The following is a 20,514-nucleotide window of genomic DNA, read 5'->3' on the forward strand; positions in this document are numbered from 1 at the left end:
AAGGCACCACGTTTCCAGCATACTAAAATTTATTTTTTTCAGTCAAATTATAATAATAAATTATAGCAACCTCTGGTAAGCGACCACCTCTTGCAAGTGACCAGTCATTTTGGGCAGTCACCTATGAGAGGTTCGACTGTAGTAGGATGTATCCAAAGCTCAGTGGTCAACCAAAACCAAAACCAAATTCTCAGTGGCACCGTTTTAGCTGAGAATATCTGAATAAATTACCAGAAGCTATAAAAATATGTGTAGATATTATTTAATTTTCTCCTTTACCATCATCTTTTAACCAATACCTTAACCAGCATAACCTACTCAATGAAAAGCAATTTGGATTTCGGCCTAAACATTCAACGGTTAACGCTGTTTCTAGTTTTGCTGACGAAATTTTATTAAATATGGAAAGGGCTAAATTGTGTGGAGCCGTATTCCTAGACCTATCAAAAGTCTTTGATACGGTCGACCACACAATTTTGCCACAAAAGTTATCATCTTTTGGGGTATCTTAATGGACGAATGCAATGTACATCTTGCAGCCCGGAATTGTATGATTTGTGACCTGTTACGCATGACGTACCTCAGGGCAGCATATTGGGCCCTTTGTTATTTCTTATATATATTAATGATTTGCCCACCGTCATCAAGCACTCGGAGGTAGCCCTTTATGCTGATGACGCAGTGCTTTATTGCTATGACTCAAACTCAAACCCAGCTGGTCTGGAGTGCGCCCTAAATGCCGACTTGCATGCTATTGTTAACTGGTTAAACGATAACAAACTTACTCTTAATGTTGATAAGACCAAAGCAATGCTTATTGGTAGCGATTCCAAGCTACGTAAGTTAAACAGTCTTTCGGTTTCTGTTCTTGATAATGAACTCGATAGTGTTAGAAGTTTTAAGTATTTAGTGGTTGTAGTATCTTCCAACTTTAAGTGGACCGAACACGTGGAACATGTGATATCTAAAGTGAACCAGAGATTAGGTCTTTTGCGTGGGATCAAACATTTGTTGCCGTATAATGTACGCCTTCTTTATTACAAAAGCCTTGTCCTTCCCATCCTTGACTATGCTGATATGATATGGGGTGATAACCTGGAGGTGTTGCAAAACAAGGCGGCCAAACTTGTTCCAGATAAACCATTGTACTCTTCTGCAATCGATGCTCCTGATCAGCGTGGCTGGTTAAATTTAAAACAATGCAGTCACTTCCATCGCTGCTTGTATGTTTATAAATGCGTGATACATCTCATAAATTTGAATTATCAAGAAACAGCGATGTACATAGATATAGCACACGTTGCAAAGATCATGTTAGACTTCCAACAGTAAAACGGAACTGGGTCAATCAAAGCACTGTTACCATGGACAGTGACTTGAACTCTGACACCATACGTCAGTTTAGAAAAAAAAATTAAATCTTTTAATCTATAGTTTACTTCTGTATTTTTTAGTATTTGTCATTTGTGTACTGACCTTTAATAATTTAATGTTATTTTGGATCTCTCTGTAGATCACCCACGGGTGAGAGAGCTTTCCTGTTTAAATTAAAGTTCAATGGCAGTGAAAAATATGAAAGACATTTGAACTGAAAATGAAAGAATGAATATGTAAATGAGAGACCATCGCAGTTATAACAGCAACTTAAACAAAAATTACTGCTTAAAGAAAGATTGAAAAAAATTCAGGCTTGACGGGATTCGAACCAAACCGATTCAAACCTTTATTCGAACCCATGACCTCTGCGAAGCCGGTGCAGTGCCGCACCAACTGAGCTATCAAACCAACTGGGAGCTGGTCATTTCTAATATATCTGTAGAGGTGAAGAGATAGAAGTGAAATATATGAAAATATACATAAAAATTATATTTGAACAGCAGGTGAAAGAAGGAATAAATGAGAAACTATTTCAGTTATGTACGCAAGTTAAGCAGTTGCAAAAAGGAAGCCTGAAAAAATCCCAGGCACAACCCATGACCTCTGCGATACCAGTGCAACTCGCAATCTTCATTGAGCATTTATTCTAAAAAAAAAACAGCCTTCTTTCAAGTGTATTTTCTCCCAAATGAAGGTTTCTGTTCTCCATCATTTAGATCAGTTGAAAGTGTTTTAAGCGTCAGTGTCGATAGAGCAGGTGGAGAGGGTGAACTGGAATTCCCAAGCTCAGGGTGCAGAGGTTAAACACAAATTGAAGTTGTTGAATTCAAACATATGAATGTGACCAAAGAAAAGATAATGAGATCTTGTTATGCATTTGTTGAAATGTGTAGTTCCAGATACGAAGGGATTGGAACTCCCAGTAACATTTGGGGGGGGGGGGGGGGGGTGGTCTAGGGAAAAACAAGTTGAAGAAGAAAAGTATGGAGCTAAATTAGAATTGCCGGGGGAAGCTGACAAGGTTTACCTTTGGTGAAATGATCAATTTTCACCATTAAACTACAAGTGATACGCCCACAGTTGATGTATGTTGGTTGTCTTAGATAACATTTGAACGCGTGCAAAACACTTTGTTCAGTCACGATCATATAGTTGAATTGGGACATTTGTTTTGCACTGCAGCAATAAACCGAATTCAGTTAAATTTCAAAACAAAATCAAAACTGTAACAACACGAACGTAACTGGAACCCAACAAAACGGAAGATCAGAGCTCATCCCGCCGTCATTAGTTAGTTTTAAAGTGCCCCTGGGACGAAAATTTCATTTTCCATCTTTTTGCATTTTCGTGTAGAATATGACCTTCTTACTCATGTTACCAAATTTCAATCCTTTACAGAGATTGGAAGTATTTTTTTTTTTTTTTTTTAGCTTTTTATTCGAGATTTCACGGCCGCCATTACTTGGCCTTGTTCCGGAAGTTAAGGCTCAAATTACAGGAAGTGACGTCATTGGCTCAACACGAAAAAATTCCACATGGCTAATTTTCATATGGATTCTACTTCATAAACTGTATTCTGCTGTTGCGAACTAAATAACAGCAGAATACAGTTTATGAAGTAGAATCCATATGAAAATTAGCCATGTGGAATTTTTCGTGTTGAGCCAATGACGTCACTTCCTGTAATTTGAGCCTTAACTTCCGGAACAAGGCCAAAAAATGGCGGCCGTGAAATCTCGAATAAAAAGCTAAAAAAAAAAAATACTTCCAATCGCCATAAAGGATTGAAATTTTGTAACATGAGTAAGGTCATATTCTACACGAAAATGCAAAAAGATGGAAAATGAAATTTTCATCCCAGGGGCACTTTAACAAGACATCCTTAACGAGACATCGTTACTCCCATCGTTTACTCAATGGTAAGATGTAGGGCAACATGGGCACTTGGTTTATTTCAAGTAGGACTGTCTGCCTCTATGGAGATACTTGGATCATAGCAGAAAGGGACTGGGACCAAGAGTAATGCCATGGTAACATTAAAATGAGTGTCATTTTGTTTCTTACCTAGCAAACATTATTGGTGCCAAGTATGAGCAGCATCCTTCAATATTTCCCTGAGATGTAATTTTGCTATTTATCTTTGTACCAAGCCTACTTGTGATGTAGTCAGTTTTTGAAAAACACTTGAATATCTCTGGAGCAAGATCTGCATACAGGTTAGCCATTCTTACTTAATTCAAGGTAAACATAATATTCTTTTGATTTTTGGGCTTAAGAACAAAGTCAGAAGGAATAATTAGAATATTAAAATAGTAGCCATTTTGGAACAAACTTTCCTTAGATACCTTAATCTTTCCTACCCTGTCTCCACTAGCATGGCAGATTTTCTGGCTCCATACAGATGTCAACATCTGTATGCCAACCTCCTATGACAAACATGCTTATTTTGCTGCTGCTTAGTTTCCCTACTTTACCTTACTGGCCTTTCACATGCAAATCTTTGTAATGTGCGGTCAGAACAACAAAGACAAGACAAACAATTTACACAAGTTTATTGGTTGTTACAAACATCACTAAGATCGAGGACGCTCCTTCTTCTCCTTGAAGAGAGCAAGAAGTGACACATTGGCAACCTTGACAACCTTGAATCGAACTCCAGGAATATCACCAACAGCATGACCTCTTCTGCCAAAACCAGAGATTAGAACTTCATCATTTTCTTCAATGAAATTAAGGCAGCCATCATTTGGCACAAAGGCAGTAATCTTCTTGCCATTCTTAATGAGCTGTACACGCACACACTTCCGGATAGCAGAGTTGGGCTGCTTGGCTTCAACTCCCCTGTCAAAAAGTAACAGGAAAAAAAATAAACAAAAGTTTCACAACCTGACACCCCAGCACTGTACAAATTCTACATATTAAAACATCAGACACTACAGTCCATCTAATATTAACCCTAACAGATACCAGTATTTGCCCTTGGAATGTAAAAGTTTGCTGTTTAAACCCTTTAAGCCCCGAGGGAAAAGCCAAATTCTTTTAAATCAGTAACTATGAACCAGGAGACCACATGTGATATACCATTTGAAAGGTATTTTCTGGGTTATGCTATAAATCACACCAATAGAAATGGAGGAGGTCACAGATTGAATTGACAAGTGCCCAAAATGAAAAAAATAAAAATGTTTAAAATTTTCCTGTTCATTGTACAGATTGGGTATGTCCCAAAACTATAGCTTAATTTGCAGCTCTCAGTGCATTGGCTGTTATCAGATATAACTTGGCCTAAAAAGTACAAAGGTAAAAAGTTCCAAAAGTTGCAGGGGTGGTAAATCAAGTCTTGTATAGGAAGGGGGCATGATATTACGCCTTCCAGGCGCAGATCTTTCCAAGAGCTTTTAATTGTGCAAATTTCATGCAAATTGGCTGAATTTTGAGCATGTAATTGCATCTTGTGCCATATGGCACTATCGGGGGTTAAAGGCTTTCATTGCCGCTGGTTAAAATGGGTTAAAAGGCTAATTTCAAGCTAAAGGTAAAGTCAAACCTGGGGGCCGAAAATCTTTTGGAAGAATCTTTGTTGATTAGCAATTAAACTCAAGTCAAAGTTGCATTAATGTGCAGTTCCAGAAAATATCCATACCCCCCCCCCCCCCCCACGGATGGTCAATGGAAATTCCACGGGGGATGGGGGGTTGATGGACGGAAATTTCCGAGGGTTGGGGGGTGTTCCCATGAAGAATTTCTCCAGAGGGTAATAAATATAAGGAAATTCACGAAAAAATCGTAAGCGACGCAAAGTTGGCTGACAAGAATTTTCAGTCGCCACTATGGAAAAATAATTATAATCCAGCACAAAAGCAGCGCAAATGATGAATCATTCTGGAAAAATACACTTTGGTAGAAGTGTTGTCTGGTTAACCCTTTTGATAAGCGAAAGTAACGCGTGACAGGTTTTTTTTTTCTGTGAAGTTCGACTTCGCAGCGCGATGAATCAGCCTCATATCATACCGTGCATGGCTGTGACTTGACAATCGTTTGAAGTTCGAGTTTTGAATTAAATAAAAGCCCTCTTTACTCGTATTGTAGCATCAAATGAGGAGATTAAAAGGTTTCTGAACAAAGCAACTATTTTGATGAGCATGGCCTTCTCGTAGTTCCACAGGCTAGTTTGCGGTTGAAATCTATTTCTGACATTTCTGACATGACGAAATGTACAACAGCATGCTGTGAGCGCTGTCGTGTTCAATGAATTTATTTCCCACGGAAAATTATTTTACCGCGGCCACAAAACGTGTAATTTCTCCAATGCAATCTTTCACAAAAAAGATTTCTAGAAGAAAGGGAAAAGATTCTGCAGAGATGAACATTGGAGTTAAAATTTGATCCCGTGGCACCAAATGCGAAACTTTCCCGATGTATGCAAATTTTGCTCAAGATTGAAACATTGAAAACACAAACTTCTTTTCTTTCTCGTATTCATTTCATTCACGATCTCAGTGCCGAGACGTGAATCCACGGACTAATTAATTTTGAAGTCTTGAAAGGAGAACCGAGAACCTTTTGAAACTGTTCACAAAGGCGGCTTTCAATTCTTGTGCATGCAGCCAGTTTTCGACTGGGTTTTCAAAGTTGTTCAAAATTCTACTTGATAAATTAAAATCCAGCATCGTATATTCAATGTGCAACTTACATTCATAGTGGTTTCTTCATGGTATTAAAATGGCAAACGTTTCTCTGCGGAGATCATAACGAAAATGGAATTTGCAAAGGCCGGTCGTTTTTAGGTGAAAAAGAAAAGTTGTAACGTGATAGAGCGGATAACTTCTTAAGCGCTCGAGAAAGTTATAAACGTTAACTATGCAACAACAAAGAATTAAGCCGTGTTTTATTGACGTAAAAAATAGACCATTTTAGAGTTTTTTTCCAATTTTTCCGGATATAATTTTAGCAAAAGGATAAACAAGTAAAATAGTGAAGTGTTGTAAATAGCTGAACCAGCATAGTTGACGTTGCTTCAATAATAAAAAAATTGATCGTAATAGTGTGCGTCATCAATTTTCTTAGTCTAAATGGATTTTGAACTTCTGAGGGGTTCAGGGAGAAGGGTTTTAAAATCCCGGAAATTCCAGAGGGGTGGGGGGGTCATCATAAACCCTCTGGAATGGAAATTCCGAGGGGGTGGGGGGGGGGGGTGGGGGGTTAAAACAAAAAAACCATCCGTAGGAAGGGTATGGATATTTTCTGGAACTGCACAATCAAGGATTAGCTTAATCAGCCTTTGAACAACTGGACCCTGAATTCAGGTGGCTTGATTGGATTTTTCAATAATGATACCTTCCAAGTTTGAACATAAATCACACAACACATTAAATACCCTTATTATAGCTAACAGTGTGCAAAACTCAAACAATTTTATCCATAAATAAGCTATAGATCTGCTGAAGCATCAAACTAAATTGATCCTGAAGATCAGTCCTCAAAGCAAAAATAAATGGAACACATTTCCAAACAGTGATTACTGGTATATAGTGAATAAACTTTTCATCTCACTTTCTCATCCCTTTTCTTGTGTTATTTCATTTATCATTTTTTATGTTGAAACGACCTTGTCAAATCTGAGGCAATTTACTGCAGCTTTTAAGTTTATGTGCAATTTTGTTTACTTGCAACTAGTAAAACTTATTTTAATCACCCTTGTCTGAATGCAAAATGTTTTTTCTGAGTTTTGTGTGGCCCTTACTGACTGCAAAATATAGTGTTTGCTAAACAACTTCGGTGACAACTGAAATACACATGTAACAGCATTTTTAATAGCTATGACCTAAAAAGCCTTCTGATAGGAACTACTTGACAAGACTATGAATTCTGAGGCATGCACAAAAACTCTGTTATTAATCCTGATCTTGTTTCCCACACAATCAAACTTATGAAGTACCCAATGTAATGAAGAAAAAACAAAGATCAAAAATTATAACCTGAGAGATGTATACAGAAAAAGGTCAGCAAGTCATCAGTGTAAGACATTAAAAGAAAACAATCTCAGTTTCAGATGAAAATCAAACCCATGACCTGGATGCTCTAACCACAGAACTACCAAGAGACTCATTGTATGTTAAATGACACGAGTCCTCAGTACTGCTAAGATAAGTAATGTTAAAAGGTGTCCTATGCTCGGCGAGGCATGGGACAAAGAATTGTATGTGAGCAGGTGACTGGGTTAATCTGCAGTTATCGGCACGACTTGAGCAGGCCACCCAGTGAATATGAACACAATAATAATGTTCGAGGAAATAGCACTGGGCAGTCATGGTTGCCTCAAGCCAGTGACTCTTACCTCGGCCATGTCATGCAAAACCAACAAATTACTTGACACCATCAAACTCCGAAAACCCAACCTGTTTACAGCTATTTCAATTAATGTTGTCGGATCAAAGTATAAAGCTTTAAGACAAGACCTCAAGATTCTGTGGATTTTTTTATGAATAAGTTCATCAAAATCAGCTATGCCTCATCTGTCCAGTGAAGATATAGGATGGCAAGCCATTTGGATGAAAGAAATGTTAGGATATCAAATGGATGAGGTGGCAGCCTCTTTGAAGATGTCTTTAAGCTTTGATCCGACAACGTTAATTGAAATAGCTGTATACTGCAATGGCAAGACATACATAGTCAATCAGTGATACTTGTAACACAAATTGTCCCGTTACCCTTGACTGTTATTTTGTTATCAAGTTGACGGTATTTGATAAAACTTTATATAAACCAACCAAATTCCCTCAAATCCTTACAAAGTTGTTTCAGAAATGAATGTTTGCAAATTACTATATGACCATTTTGATAAACAAACACTTACACTTTCTCAAGAACGATTCCCTTAGCATGAGAAGCACCACCAAAAGGGTTAGCCTTCAGCGCAGTTCCCAAATGCGCTTTCTTGTATCCTTTGTCGTGCCATCTTTGGTCTCGGCGATGGTTTTTGAGTTTACGAGCGGTTCTTAAACCTCTTGGCTTGCCTTTAGGACAAACATGGTAATCATACAGAGTAACATTAGTAAATGTGTCGCTGTTTGGCGTTTACTAACGTGTGTTAGGCGGAAGATTGAGTAAAAAGTTAGATAATTTGAGTAACACGTGTGTATCTCACCCATCTTCCTCGCCAAGCTTATCGAAGAGAACGACCCATGGTGCACCGCGGAACTATATACAGATTATTATAGGATGACTGATTGCTACCCATCATTCACAGGGGCTCGTTAACGCACTCATACGGAGTGGAATCTGGGTACAATAAAATATTTTAGCCTCCTTATGAAAGCGAGGCTAAGTGTAAAGATTTTATTATGAAAATTAGTTTTCATTTTTCTGCTAATTAAGGGCCCATTAAAGTATCTTTTGATGCCGTTGCTGGGGAAAAATCAGTTTGCTATAACTCTGCACATGTATGTTTCAATTGGACCAAATTTGGGCAATACCCATAGGGGGCAAATATGGTCCAGTTCATGACGTCATCGGACCACGCCCAATGTCACGTGACCAGAAACGGAAAAATGCATATTTTCAACTAAATGGCTTAAACTTTTTTTCAGCATTTTTTGTACAATAATAATTCAAAAGCCGTTTTAAAGAAATTTAAGCATGCGTTTTGGTTTATGACGAAAATTAAAAAAATAGGCACTCGAAGGAGTGCATGTGGTTTCAGCTACCACAATGAAAAGTTATTGTCTGTGTTCGAGTGACCCTAAAAAAGATCACTGTAAGACATTGAAAGGGAATCTCTTCAAAGATCAATAAATGATAAAAGGCAGTCTATGACTGCATGTGGCTACTGCCCTATTTTTGTAGAATATTGCAGTCTAGTTGCAGTATAAAAGCAATGTTATATAAAATTCAGAGTGGTTAATGAACAGTTCTAGTCAGTGCCAAAATGTGCAGCGTAATTTGATCGTTTGTTTATGCGTGGTTCAATTCTACCTGTTACCAATCCCCCCCCCCTCCGGGCTCATCCCCGGGAAAACCCAGCCCGTCTGGCCCGGGGGTCGGGAATGTCCTCAAGCGGTCTTGCCCGGGGGTAGGGGGGCGGGGCAAATCGAAACAACTACTCGCGCAAGGACTTATGGGGTGACACAATGGCGGCTACTGGAACCACACGGCCCGAGGAAAAGGCCACGTTTTTCGTTTTTCACATTTCGTAAATTTGCAGTCAGAGAGCTGACGTAGACCTGATGAAAGAAAACAAAAAGTAATAGGCCAATTCCGAGTTGCTGTGAACCTCATTATGAAAGCGAGGCTAAGTGCAAAGCTTTTCACATGAAAACTAGTTTTGTTTGCATTTGAATGAAAACTAATTTTCATAACAAAAACTTTGCACTTAGCCTCGCTTTCATAATGAGGTTCACAGCAACTCGGAAATGGCCTATTAAGTTCAAAAGATAAGAGAGGAAAGGATTTCCTCCAGAAGAAAAATTAATAATGGTTTTGTTTTAATTGAATTCACCCGCTTCAGCTTGTTTCAGGCGCAGTTTTAATGTTGTAAATATACTGAGTTAAACGCTTTGATCTTCTTGTAGAAAAGCAATTTATTTGCACTGAAAATACAAAAGACGTTATTCCATGTTGTTTCTAGGAATTTAAGAGTTGTTTTGTAGAGATACATTTCAATTTTCGAGGCAGTTTGGTTGAAACGCCCTCCTGGTGTATTAGTGTGTGTGTCGAGTTTTATAATATTCGCTTTACTTCGGAAGGGAGTTAATTGTTCTAAAAGTTTAGGATTTTTCAGATTCCTGGTTTTGTTTAAATAAAGAAATAAATCATCAAAACGAGGCAGTTTATTTTTAGTCCATGTCATTAGTCCCGGGGGTGGGGAATTGTCTCTTTCTGTGTGCCCGGGGGTGGGGAATAGGACGTCAAGTACACAAATGCCCGGCGGTGTGCCCGGGGGGGGGGGGGGGTGGTAACAGGTAGAATTGAACCACGCATTACACTTAAATACACAGGGGACAGAAATAGATATGGTTGGGATCTCTCATGGTTTACATCGCTGTTTACAAAAGATCGCATGGTCACAAGAAATTCCGTGAATCAAGACACACAGATAAACAAACAATAAGCTTTTTTAATGGAAAAATTTATTCAGACAGACCTGTGTTCACGCCTAGAAAGGAAATTCGTACAATTTTCGCCTCGAGTGAAGCTACGTGAAGCGATCCAAGCGAATTGCGAGTCACTATTGTAAAGCACAATTTCTCGACTGTATTAAACTGAAAACGTTTTTCGAAAATTTCGCCAAAGCTATTTGAAATATGGCAAATCGATCAATTTAACATAAAGCACGGTCAAATTCAATTTCAAACCTGTAGTATTTTGTAAAGTGGATTTCCAGGAGCACACACCGGCGAGAACGTCTACAGCTCATGTGATGATTTGCAGATCTTGTTTTGCGATCGCACATGTTTCGCCTTGACACACTCTCGAACAGGAATTTCTTCGCTATGAACTCACTGATTTCCTCTTTTTAAGCAGCCGAGTGTTCCTTAGAAGTTGTTCTTGTGATTTACAGTATTGAAAACCTGTGTTTTCCTTCCAAGAACCACAAACTGCCACCTTGAAAATCCACGCGTGAGAGGTCCGGCAGCCATTTTGAATTGAATACAAGGCCCAAGGATCTTCCGTACGAATAAAGCCGACTGAGATCTCGTAGCCTGTCGAGGTGAGCTTTCGGTATTCCGAACTTTGACGGAAAATGGACTCACTTTGCGATATCACATGTTTTCGACTTCACATAATCTCGAACAGGAATTTTTTCGCCATGAACTCACTGACTTTTTAAGCAGCCGAGTGTTCCTTAAAAGTTGTTCTTTTGATTTACAGTATTGAAAACCTGTGTTTTCCTTCTAAGACAGGCCCGTAGCAGGGGGAGGGGCAGGAAGGGGGGGGGGGGGCTTGAGCCCCCCCAGAAGTTTTGGAAGTTAAAAAACAATGTGCTAAAAAAATGTATAAGTAAAACAAATAAATGTGCACTGACCAATCTGTCTTGAACTCTGATGCTGAAAGTGCCTTTCACAACCTTCAATAATTTGTTTACTACGGTACCTGTCAGTTTCCTTCGCTAACAGTTTGTTTTTATATACAACAACAACAAAGGCACTCCTACGGTACCTTGTGAATCGGAAATAAGAACGAAAATGGATCGAAATCAACCAATTTCAAGCCGTGAAAGCTGTTAAAATAAACTGACATCTGCTCATTGATAGCAATATAAATGCCCTTAGTTTATAACAATTTAGTGTTCACGCGTAATTATCAAAAGCCACACAAGTATGTCCTCTCAAGAGCTAGAGAAAAAAAATATTCTGCAGTCGGATTCTTACTGCCCGATTCCAAATTTAAAATGGGAAAGAAAAATCTGTCGTCGTTTTTTATGTCCTCCTTCAAACGTGAAATTAGGAAATTTCATGTGGTAGTCTGCGTAAAAGAAATGGTAAAGAACTGTACAAAAAAGTGTGATGCAGGTGCAAAGTTATTGTTTTACTTACTAAATCTACTGCTTTTTTTATGTTCTCGTTGCATTTTAAACTGCCTAATCGGTCTGTTTTTTGAGTGACCGGCCGGAAGGGGGGGGAGGGGGGGGAGGGGGGGGAGTAGTTTTGTTTAACCATTTTTTGTTCGGCCCCTCCAGTTGTTTTAGCCTTGCTACGGGCCTGTAAGAACCACAAACCGCCCCCTTGGTGGGCATGAGAGACCTGGCAGCCATTTTGAATCTTCTGTACGAATAAAGCCGACACAGATCTCGTAACCTGTCGTGGTGAACCGTCGGCATTCCGAACCTTTACGGAAAATGGACTTACTTACTTACTTACTTACACAACACGACGACAATGTAGGTTTCAGCTTCAGAAGCTGAAACCACAAAAATGAGAATGGAAATTGTACTTCTTTGCGCATATTTTTTTTGTTTTTCATTTTGTCGCAAAACCCATGCTTGAATTCCGAGAAAATATGATGTTCTTTCGAATTGTTTTAAAATCCAGCAACAACAATTATCTCTCGAGGAGAAAAGTCCTTTTTTCGCGGCACCGGATCGGAAGTGGTGAGCGAATTTTCCGCGGCCTGGTGCCTAAGCATTGTTGGCCAGGCTGCTTCACCGCTTGTTAGCACCTTGGCCGCGCTTTGTTCGGTGTGAAGTACGCAATAATGCACCAGTCAATATAAACCCCCGCACCCCCCCGGCCGGGACATAGCGGGGCATTTGCGGGGAATTTTCCGTTATTTGACGAGCGAAAGGGCCGCAGGTATCGGGGACTTTGACCTCTTTTTCACACCATCCAAGAACAGCGGGGGAGTGGACCGGGGTATTTTCCACCGAAATGTCAATGTCAATTCTTGACTGGGTCAAGAATCGCTAATCCGGCCAGATGGCGGCTTTTGGCCATGAAAAGAAGATAAGAGTCGTTTTAACTTAATCACCTTATATCTTTGGCTGAATATGCCATCCATCTTTAAGGTCGTTGTATAATGCTAAGAACACATAAATATAATTTATTGTTTTGTGAACAAAAATCTTTTGTCACAGTTTTTACTCGTACTTTATACCAAAGAGCTGGAGATAAAAAGATAATCTTTCTCTAGAGCCGGTGTGAAGCTGTGGAATGAGTTACCAACAAAGCTCCGGGTATTACCCAAATCGCTATTCAAACAGAAAATCAAAATTGTACTATTTAACAACCTAGAATCTGAAGACTTGTATGACGATTTTGAATCTCTAGTAACAAAAGTCAAATCACAATTGACATAGTTGTATATTACTGTTTTTTCATTCTTTTTCTTCCTACCCTATTTCATGTTTTCCTTGTCTTTTCTCCTGTGTTGCCTTTCAAGAAGCTCAAAAAAAGTTCTTCATTATTTTAGTCCTCCCAGAAACCTTTCCTTATTCTTGTATCTTTGATCTTATAGCTCAGTCTGCCTTGTTACTTAGCAGTTCAAGTCATTTTTTCTTTTTGTCATCCTGGCCGTCCTAAATTAGCTTTGCTACATTTATACAAACACCTAATAAAGTTGAATAGTTGAATGAGCACTTGAAAAGCATTGTATGGGGTGACGCGTGTTTCTTGACAAATAAAGTTTAAACCATTTGCATTAGCCTGTGTCTTCCACTTTTTTTCAACAAGAGCGGGAGATATGAGCGGGGTCATTAGCTTCAATTATAGGAAAAACCTGACCTTGGGGTGCAGGACATTTTGCAACTTTAGCAGTGAATGCTTGTCAAATGCCCCGCTATGTCCCGGCCGGGGGGGTGCGGGGGTTTACATTGACTGGTGCATAATGCCAGTCTTCGCATCGTGGACGGTAGCTGAGCTGTTGTTATTCGAATGGTGGCCGCGAGTCAGATAAAAGCCGTCGAACTGGATGTGCAATGATGACTTATCTCCACGTCGAACTGCTTCAGTTCTTGCTTCTTCCACGCTCCAGTCGGCGATCCTTTTTACGAACAGTGCAATCCATTCAATAATATGGATCCACTGAGTGGGACTGACGTGATCCAGACCGAGAGTCCCGAGAATTTTGTGGTAATCTTTGAAATATTGCCCATGGACGAAGAATGAAAGAGCCAAGAGATTACGTATTGCAGATCTTGGACGAGTTGTGGCTTTAACGACAGGAATGCTACTCTTCAAGTTGACTTTTTTCCCACATCGACTGCACTCGAACTCGAACTCGAACTCTTCAACTGTGTTTTGTTTTCTGTGTTTTACCGAACAAAATTCGAATTCAGTTTCTTTTTCACAGTCACACTGTTGTAGATTACTTAAATTACTGTTAACTAGGTTCTCAAGCGAGGTTAATGTTGTAAGGAGAATTTGTCCATCACAAGTTTCGAGCTCACCGTTATCAGTCAGGTTCTCTATCGAGTGGTTAGCATTTTTGATGTAAGAATGAAACTCTTTAGCTAGAGCTGCTTTCATAAAATTTTAGGGATAATTTACAAGCCTCCTTGCTCACCGTCTGCTGCTCCATGCTGTCTTGGGAGAGTGGTTGCAATTTAAAGACCTCGATAGTTTCGTTTATTTGTGTTATATCTAAACTGTCAGTGGAGTTTCTCAGGTTCGGAACGCAGTTCACGGACACAGGTTCACAGGGTCGCACAGTTTTATCGCAAAAGACGTCAGGGAGTTTCGGAGCGGTCAAAAAGGCCGCGGACACAGTTCTTTGAAGTTTGCAGGCGATGATAGCGCAATACTAATTTCAGTTTGTGTCTCCGCATCTTTGAGATATCGATTCCCAACCTGACACTGGAAATCTTGTACTGTCACCTTTTCGAGATTTCCCCATCGACATACAGCCATCGCTGCAGCTTTCTGTATACGTCCGCACGTGGACGACATTTTCGAGCAAAACACTCAAGTTTCAAAAATAAAGGCACGACTCACATGTTGTAACCGTAAAGCAAAAAATTAATCAATAAAAATGTAAAAGAAAAGTTTTTCTTGTGTTTGTTGCAACGAAGCAAAAAAAGAGGTACCGGCGACTTGATTCGGCGACGAAAAAAGCGCGCGAAAAAATTTTTGACTGACCGGAAGTGAAATTGCACTTGGATGGCAACTGTGTAGCTTAGCAACGAGATACTTTAATGGGCCCTTAAACAAAACTGTAGCCCGCAGAACAGGAATGCCGAAATGCAGTAGAACCTCCCGTAAGCGACCTCGACCACCCATAATGTCACTGACTCGTCCCCAGTCGTCTCTCTTGTTGGGAAAGGCAGAGCACGAAGAGTGATGGGAAGGAAGAAAGCAAAGCGCAAGGGCACCCTTTGCGCTCCCCATCACACGAGACATCACGCGAGACGAGAGAGACGACTGGGGACGAGTCAGAAAGATATGTGGTCGCTTACGGGAGGTGGTCGCTTACCAGAGGTCAGACCACAGAGGGTCTAAATTTCAGGTAATTTAAATATGGTAATTGCAGAAAAAACCCTTTTGCCAGTGCTTATCAAGTATATTACAGCGGTTACCAATAACACACGACCTACCATCTTAAAAAAATCGATAAAGTTACGTTTTGGTAGACGTCAATGAAAGAAAAGCCGTTGAAATTATTTTGAATTCTGACAAGATTCCAAGGTAACCCGGCAAGGAACTAAGAATTTTACCTCGCTAAGAGAAGGTAAACTTTATTTAAATTGATTTCCGAGCCAGATCAAGGGAAAATAAAAGGTATTTTTGATTAAAAATTTTAATTTTCACTACACGTGATAATTTGCTCACTTACACGAATCGTTGATTTTGCAAAATTAATACGGGTAGCGATCTAAAATGTTCAAAAAAAATACGGCTTCGTCTAAACAATGCCCATCCTTTTAGATAAACTGGCTTGGAAATCAATTTTCATAAAGTTTGCCATCGGTCAGCGGATAAAACTGCCTAGCCTGCATGACAGGCGCTTTATGAGCCAAGCGGGGCGGACGCGATATCAAATTTGGTATCAAATTTTAATTTTTGTTGTTCTGGTAGATTGAAAATTGAAATTTGATGTTTAATTTTCAATATTTGTTTTCTAGGAAATTGAAAATTGAAAATCGAAGTTTAAACTTCGTTTTTCTAAATTGCCGAAAAACGGTTGGCACTCAAGTACACGCATTCACGAGGCAGAATGCTTTGCGCAACCAAATTATGACGTCATTCAAAATGGCGCCGAAAAGGTGAACCATGGATGGAAGGAACGAACGAACGAAAAAACACGGGTCAGCTTTCGCTGTGCGTGTACAGGGAACCTACGCGATAACAGGCAACCCAGAAGATTAGGAAGCGTTCTTCCTTCGTCGAACGCAATTATTATCTCCTGGGCTCACAGTTTACGCTATGCGCCCTGTGCAGCTTTTTAACTAATTTTAGCATCTAGTTGAGAACTTTGCTACCATATTTATAATAATAATAATAATAATAATAATAATAATAATGGAATGATAACTTTGTTATTTACAAGAATAAAATCTAATAGATACAGTTTGACCTATTGAAACCTGAGTGATTTTACAGTTTGCTGTCAAAAAATTGTAATATCAACATCTCATAATAATAATAATAATAATAATAATAATAATAATAATAAGTAATGGTAATAGGACTGAGTGGAGTACAATTCATCTAGTAATTGGACAGGTCAAATCGGACAGTTTTGGAGTTACATAGCAAAATTAAGCTATAAATATGGGCTGTTAAGAACCAATCATATTCAAGCATTTTGTTATTGACACAATTATAATAATAATGATGATAATAATAATAATAATAATAATAATAATAATAATAATAATAATAATAATAATAATAATAATAATAACCTCTTTTCGCCCTTTCCGCCTGAAAAACGTCAAAAAAATAACGCCTGCAGGCTAGAAACAATATATAGATTACTTCATGGAAAGTGCGCGCGTACGGGCTCGCGCGTACGGTGTTTACGCACGAGTTGTTGACGTATGTGATAAGAGGATTTCTAGAGATTTAGTTTAATTTGCTTTGCTGATAAAGATATAAAAACCAACGTAGAAAATATTAAGTTCCTTAGTTTCAAGTTCAGTAAACCGCAAACACAACCTGTAGTATTCATTTAGGCGTAAACGGTTCCTATAAGATCATAACTGTAATTGAGCGTTGAAGTGTTATTGTAACCTGCGCTAGCCTTTTGTTAAACTGCTATCCACCTGTGTAGCTCTTGAAAGTAATTAATGTTTCAGAATGAGCTTAGATTTCGTCCAATAGACTTTCAGAAATGATTGCTGTATGCTGTAATCTGACTCGTTGACAAATGATGTAATTCAAACGCTTTACTAGCTTAGGCTTAAATACAGGTGCTTTGTAAGATTTTCTTTGGTTCCATCCTTGGTTGAATCCTCGGTTATGTTTTGACTGTACGCGAGGTTATAGTCTTGGTATTAAACCCTACGTTGGAGCCAAGTTCTGTGTGGTTTTACTGTCTCAGAGAAATTCGCTTGCCGTAAGAGATCTCGGTCCTTCCGCAGCCAGCGAGTGTTCCCCCAGGAGAAAGGCCTTTACCGAAGTGTTTTTGAAGAGTTTCCCCGTCCGTCCGTATTTCCGTTTTGTGAGGGCAAAACCTGTTTTCCCACTGGTGAAAAGAAAACTGTTTTCACACGTATCAGAAATCGAACGAGTGAGCGCAGCGAACGAGTGAGATTTCTGATACAAAACAACGAGTGCGTAAACACCGTACAAAGCACTTTCCAGGCTGTAATTTGTTTATTTTATACATACTGAGATTTTTCCGCGCTGAACAGGTTTGGTAAACATGTACACTTAGCAGTGCTTTATTGTTATAATGAGGGTACACAAAATGGAAGTACACGAAAATATCACGTTATTTCAAAAAATGAAAACAACAACAGCAAAATGGTTGGAAAAAGACAATTCATACGGTAATCTTCCAGTCTTAAAGTAATTTTAATCAGTTTAGTAATCGAATATCAAGAATTTTCACACAACAAGTACAAAAAAAAAGTATTCGAATGAGAACTGAGGATATACAACCACGCTAAAATCGTCAATTGCAAGGGAGGGCTATCTTCATCCGCAGAAGAATCTAAAATACGTTTCACACGCTTGAAGGTGTGCTTTCTTGTTGCTGAGTTTGCATTAGGTGACTGATTTACTGTGTTTATGGAAATGTTAAAGTGTCCTCCATGAACTGACTGTTCCGCTAAATACGCTTGCTCCATGCATTGTAGGACTGCTTGATGACTGAAAACTAAAAGACAGAGTTTCAGCTTCACTCTCTATAGCCAATGCTCGATGAAGTTTTGTAGCACGTTCAGTCGTGGTCGCACTCAGTATTCTTGACATATTTTTTTGCTGTTGCTGAGATGTGTGGCTATAATTGTTAATGCTTTGGACATGTTTGTGGCCTGAGAGCTGCATTATGTGACTAGGAGGTATGTCGCTGTCGTTTAGTTTTTGTATCATGCGTTTTAATACGAGAGCTGTGATTTGTCAGTCGTTTACTTGAAAGGCCTCCTTTTTCCGCCATGGTTTTCATAAAACAGTTCAATTTGTTCTGATCCATTGCACTTGATTTAAACCACAGTTTATTTGACGAAGGTCTTTTTATGTAATTTATTCCGAGATAGTATGGTGCATCAGGTTTATTCATCGCGCCAGGTCGCTTTTCGGAATAAATCTTGTAAACGGCAACTGAATCTCCTTCAAGTGGACCGTTTGCGGCTGCAAAAGCCTTTGGTTTAACAGCTCTGACATTACGAGGTTTAGCTCCCGTTCTAGTTTTCGTTTGCTGTTCAGTTCCGTCAGCTTCCATGTGAAGTTGCACGTCGCCCCAAGTCATCTGCCGATGTTCTTCACAGCCTCTAAAGCCAAAATGCACCGAATTGAAAAGCCATACTGTGTTTAGAAAAGCTTTGGCATTTGAGATTCCGAGTAAATTCTTTTATAAAGAATGTTTTCCTCCACATCAGTTAAAGCTTCAGCTGCGTTGGGTTTGTTCCCTTTTCCTTCTTTTTTCAGTTGTTTACTGCGAGCTTCCAGGCATGTCTTTGATAATACTCGCCGAGTACTTGCGTTCTTTTAAATACCGGTTGAAACTTGAAAACAACCCTCGAAGGCTTGATGGTTCATAGACTTGGCTATCTTTTCTTTTCACACTAACAATGAATTCACTAACGTAGCGGTGAGCTTAGCCTGCGAATACAGCCGCCTCTCATTCGCTCCCGCTACTACGTGCGAAACGCGAAGAGAGAGAGTCTCTGTTCGCGTTTCGCACGTAGTAGCGGGAGCGAATAAGAGGCGGTTGTATTCGCAGGCTACGGTGAGCTCTCCTGGTTGAATTTCTTCAATTTTTCTTTGTTCGTTTTTCTCCAGCAGAAATGCTGGAGAAAATGCTTCACATCCCGCTGCGTTTTTTGCTCGAGTGTTTTTGTTTTCCGCTTGGTCGGTAATATATTCTTCGATGGGTTTATCCAAAGGTTTGAACCTACTGCCAGAACATTCAGCCACCAGTAGTTGTTTTATCAGAATGTTTTAAACTCGTCTAGAAATCCCGGCGAGCGAGAAATTTAGAGCCGTAAAAAAGCTGGCGCCATCGACAAAGCTACCACGTTCATTGAAAATGTTGATGCGTTTTGACAGCCGCTTTCTGGTTGGACGAAACGGGTTTCCCACGTGTGAGAAAGTCGTTTCGCTGTTATCATTGGCTGCGAGAATTTCCGAACCGGCGGATTTTCAACAGATCAATACTATCTGTAAGTGCAGTATGTATGAAATAAACTGGTTTTCATAAGTAAAGCTTTGCACTTACCCTCGCTTCTTTTCGTTTCAAACCGAGATATCGGGCAAATTTGTTATTAATGTAGTTCAGATGAATGTTTATGTGAAACATATATTTTGAACTGCGGATGAAAGATCAAATAGAGGAAAGATCCTCACACAGCAGCTAGTACGCAACTTAAGCAGTTGCGAAAAGAAGGCCTGAAAAAAATATTCAGGGTTGAACGGGATTCGACCTCTGTGATGCCGGTGCAGTGCTCTACCAAGTGAGCTATAAAGTCAACTGGGAGCTGGTCATATTGTGAGTTCGTTATATACCCGTGAGGGATGAATAAATAAATGTAAATACATGAAACATATATTTTGAACTGCGGATGAAAGATCAATTAGAAGAAAGATCCTAGCAGTTAGGATCTTTCTTCTATTTGAAGGGGTAGAAGAGGCCCGCTCTCCCCCTCCCGCCCCCGAAAAGCTTGATACTCAGGCTACCTACAGAACGGACTCCTAACAATGAATCGCACTAGAAAACTGGTTTATCAACTCTGAAAACTACCTGTACCTTACAAATAAGACTAAATGACTTTTGACGATATCAGCAAGGTAGACAAACAATAGACAAACCGATTATTTTTTTCTAACAATTACTGATAGACCGACATGGCTCTCGCTGACATACACCAGTTTACAGCAAAGACAACGAAAGTATATTCCTCACCACACAGACCTACTTCTGTATTGCCAAATGTCACTATAAGCTTACTGAATTATTTTAAACTAATTTTACAGCTATCTGACAGAACATGGGCCATTTTCGAAGTCCGAATCAGGTTTTAGCCCCTTGCACTCCAATTTG

At 39.4% G+C, this 20,514-nt stretch overlaps 1 protein-coding gene across 1 annotated transcript; it reads right to left on the reverse strand.

The window, feature by feature from the left end:
- Positions 1-3,914: 3,914 nt before the first annotated feature.
- Positions 3,915-8,642, reverse strand: LOC146455402 (small ribosomal subunit protein uS12). The gene is made up of 3 exons (XM_085094359.1): positions 8,525-8,642; positions 8,234-8,393; positions 3,915-4,218 (listed from the first exon to the last, which is right to left on the reverse strand). Exons 1-3 carry the CDS (start codon positions 8,526-8,528, stop codon positions 3,951-3,953), a joined length of 432 nt encoding a protein of 143 aa, XP_084950485.1. The 5' UTR covers positions 8,529-8,642; the 3' UTR covers positions 3,915-3,950.
- Between the last annotated feature and the right edge of the window lie 11,872 nt (positions 8,643-20,514).

This window comes from Pavona decussata, unplaced genomic scaffold, assembly GCF_977016875.1.
Source record: "Pavona decussata unplaced genomic scaffold, jaPavDecu1.1 SCAFFOLD_276, whole genome shotgun sequence".
Taxonomy (NCBI): domain Eukaryota; kingdom Metazoa; phylum Cnidaria; class Anthozoa; order Scleractinia; family Agariciidae; genus Pavona; species Pavona decussata.

What these genes read in the sequence shown, in the direction of transcription:
- LOC146455402 (XM_085094359.1), bottom strand. An exon ending in GGAATCGTTCTTGAGAAAGT is followed by an intron (nt 4,219 to 8,233) that starts GTAAGTGTTTGT and finishes ACTTTTTGACAG; the next exon opens with GGGAGTTGAAGCCAAGCAGC.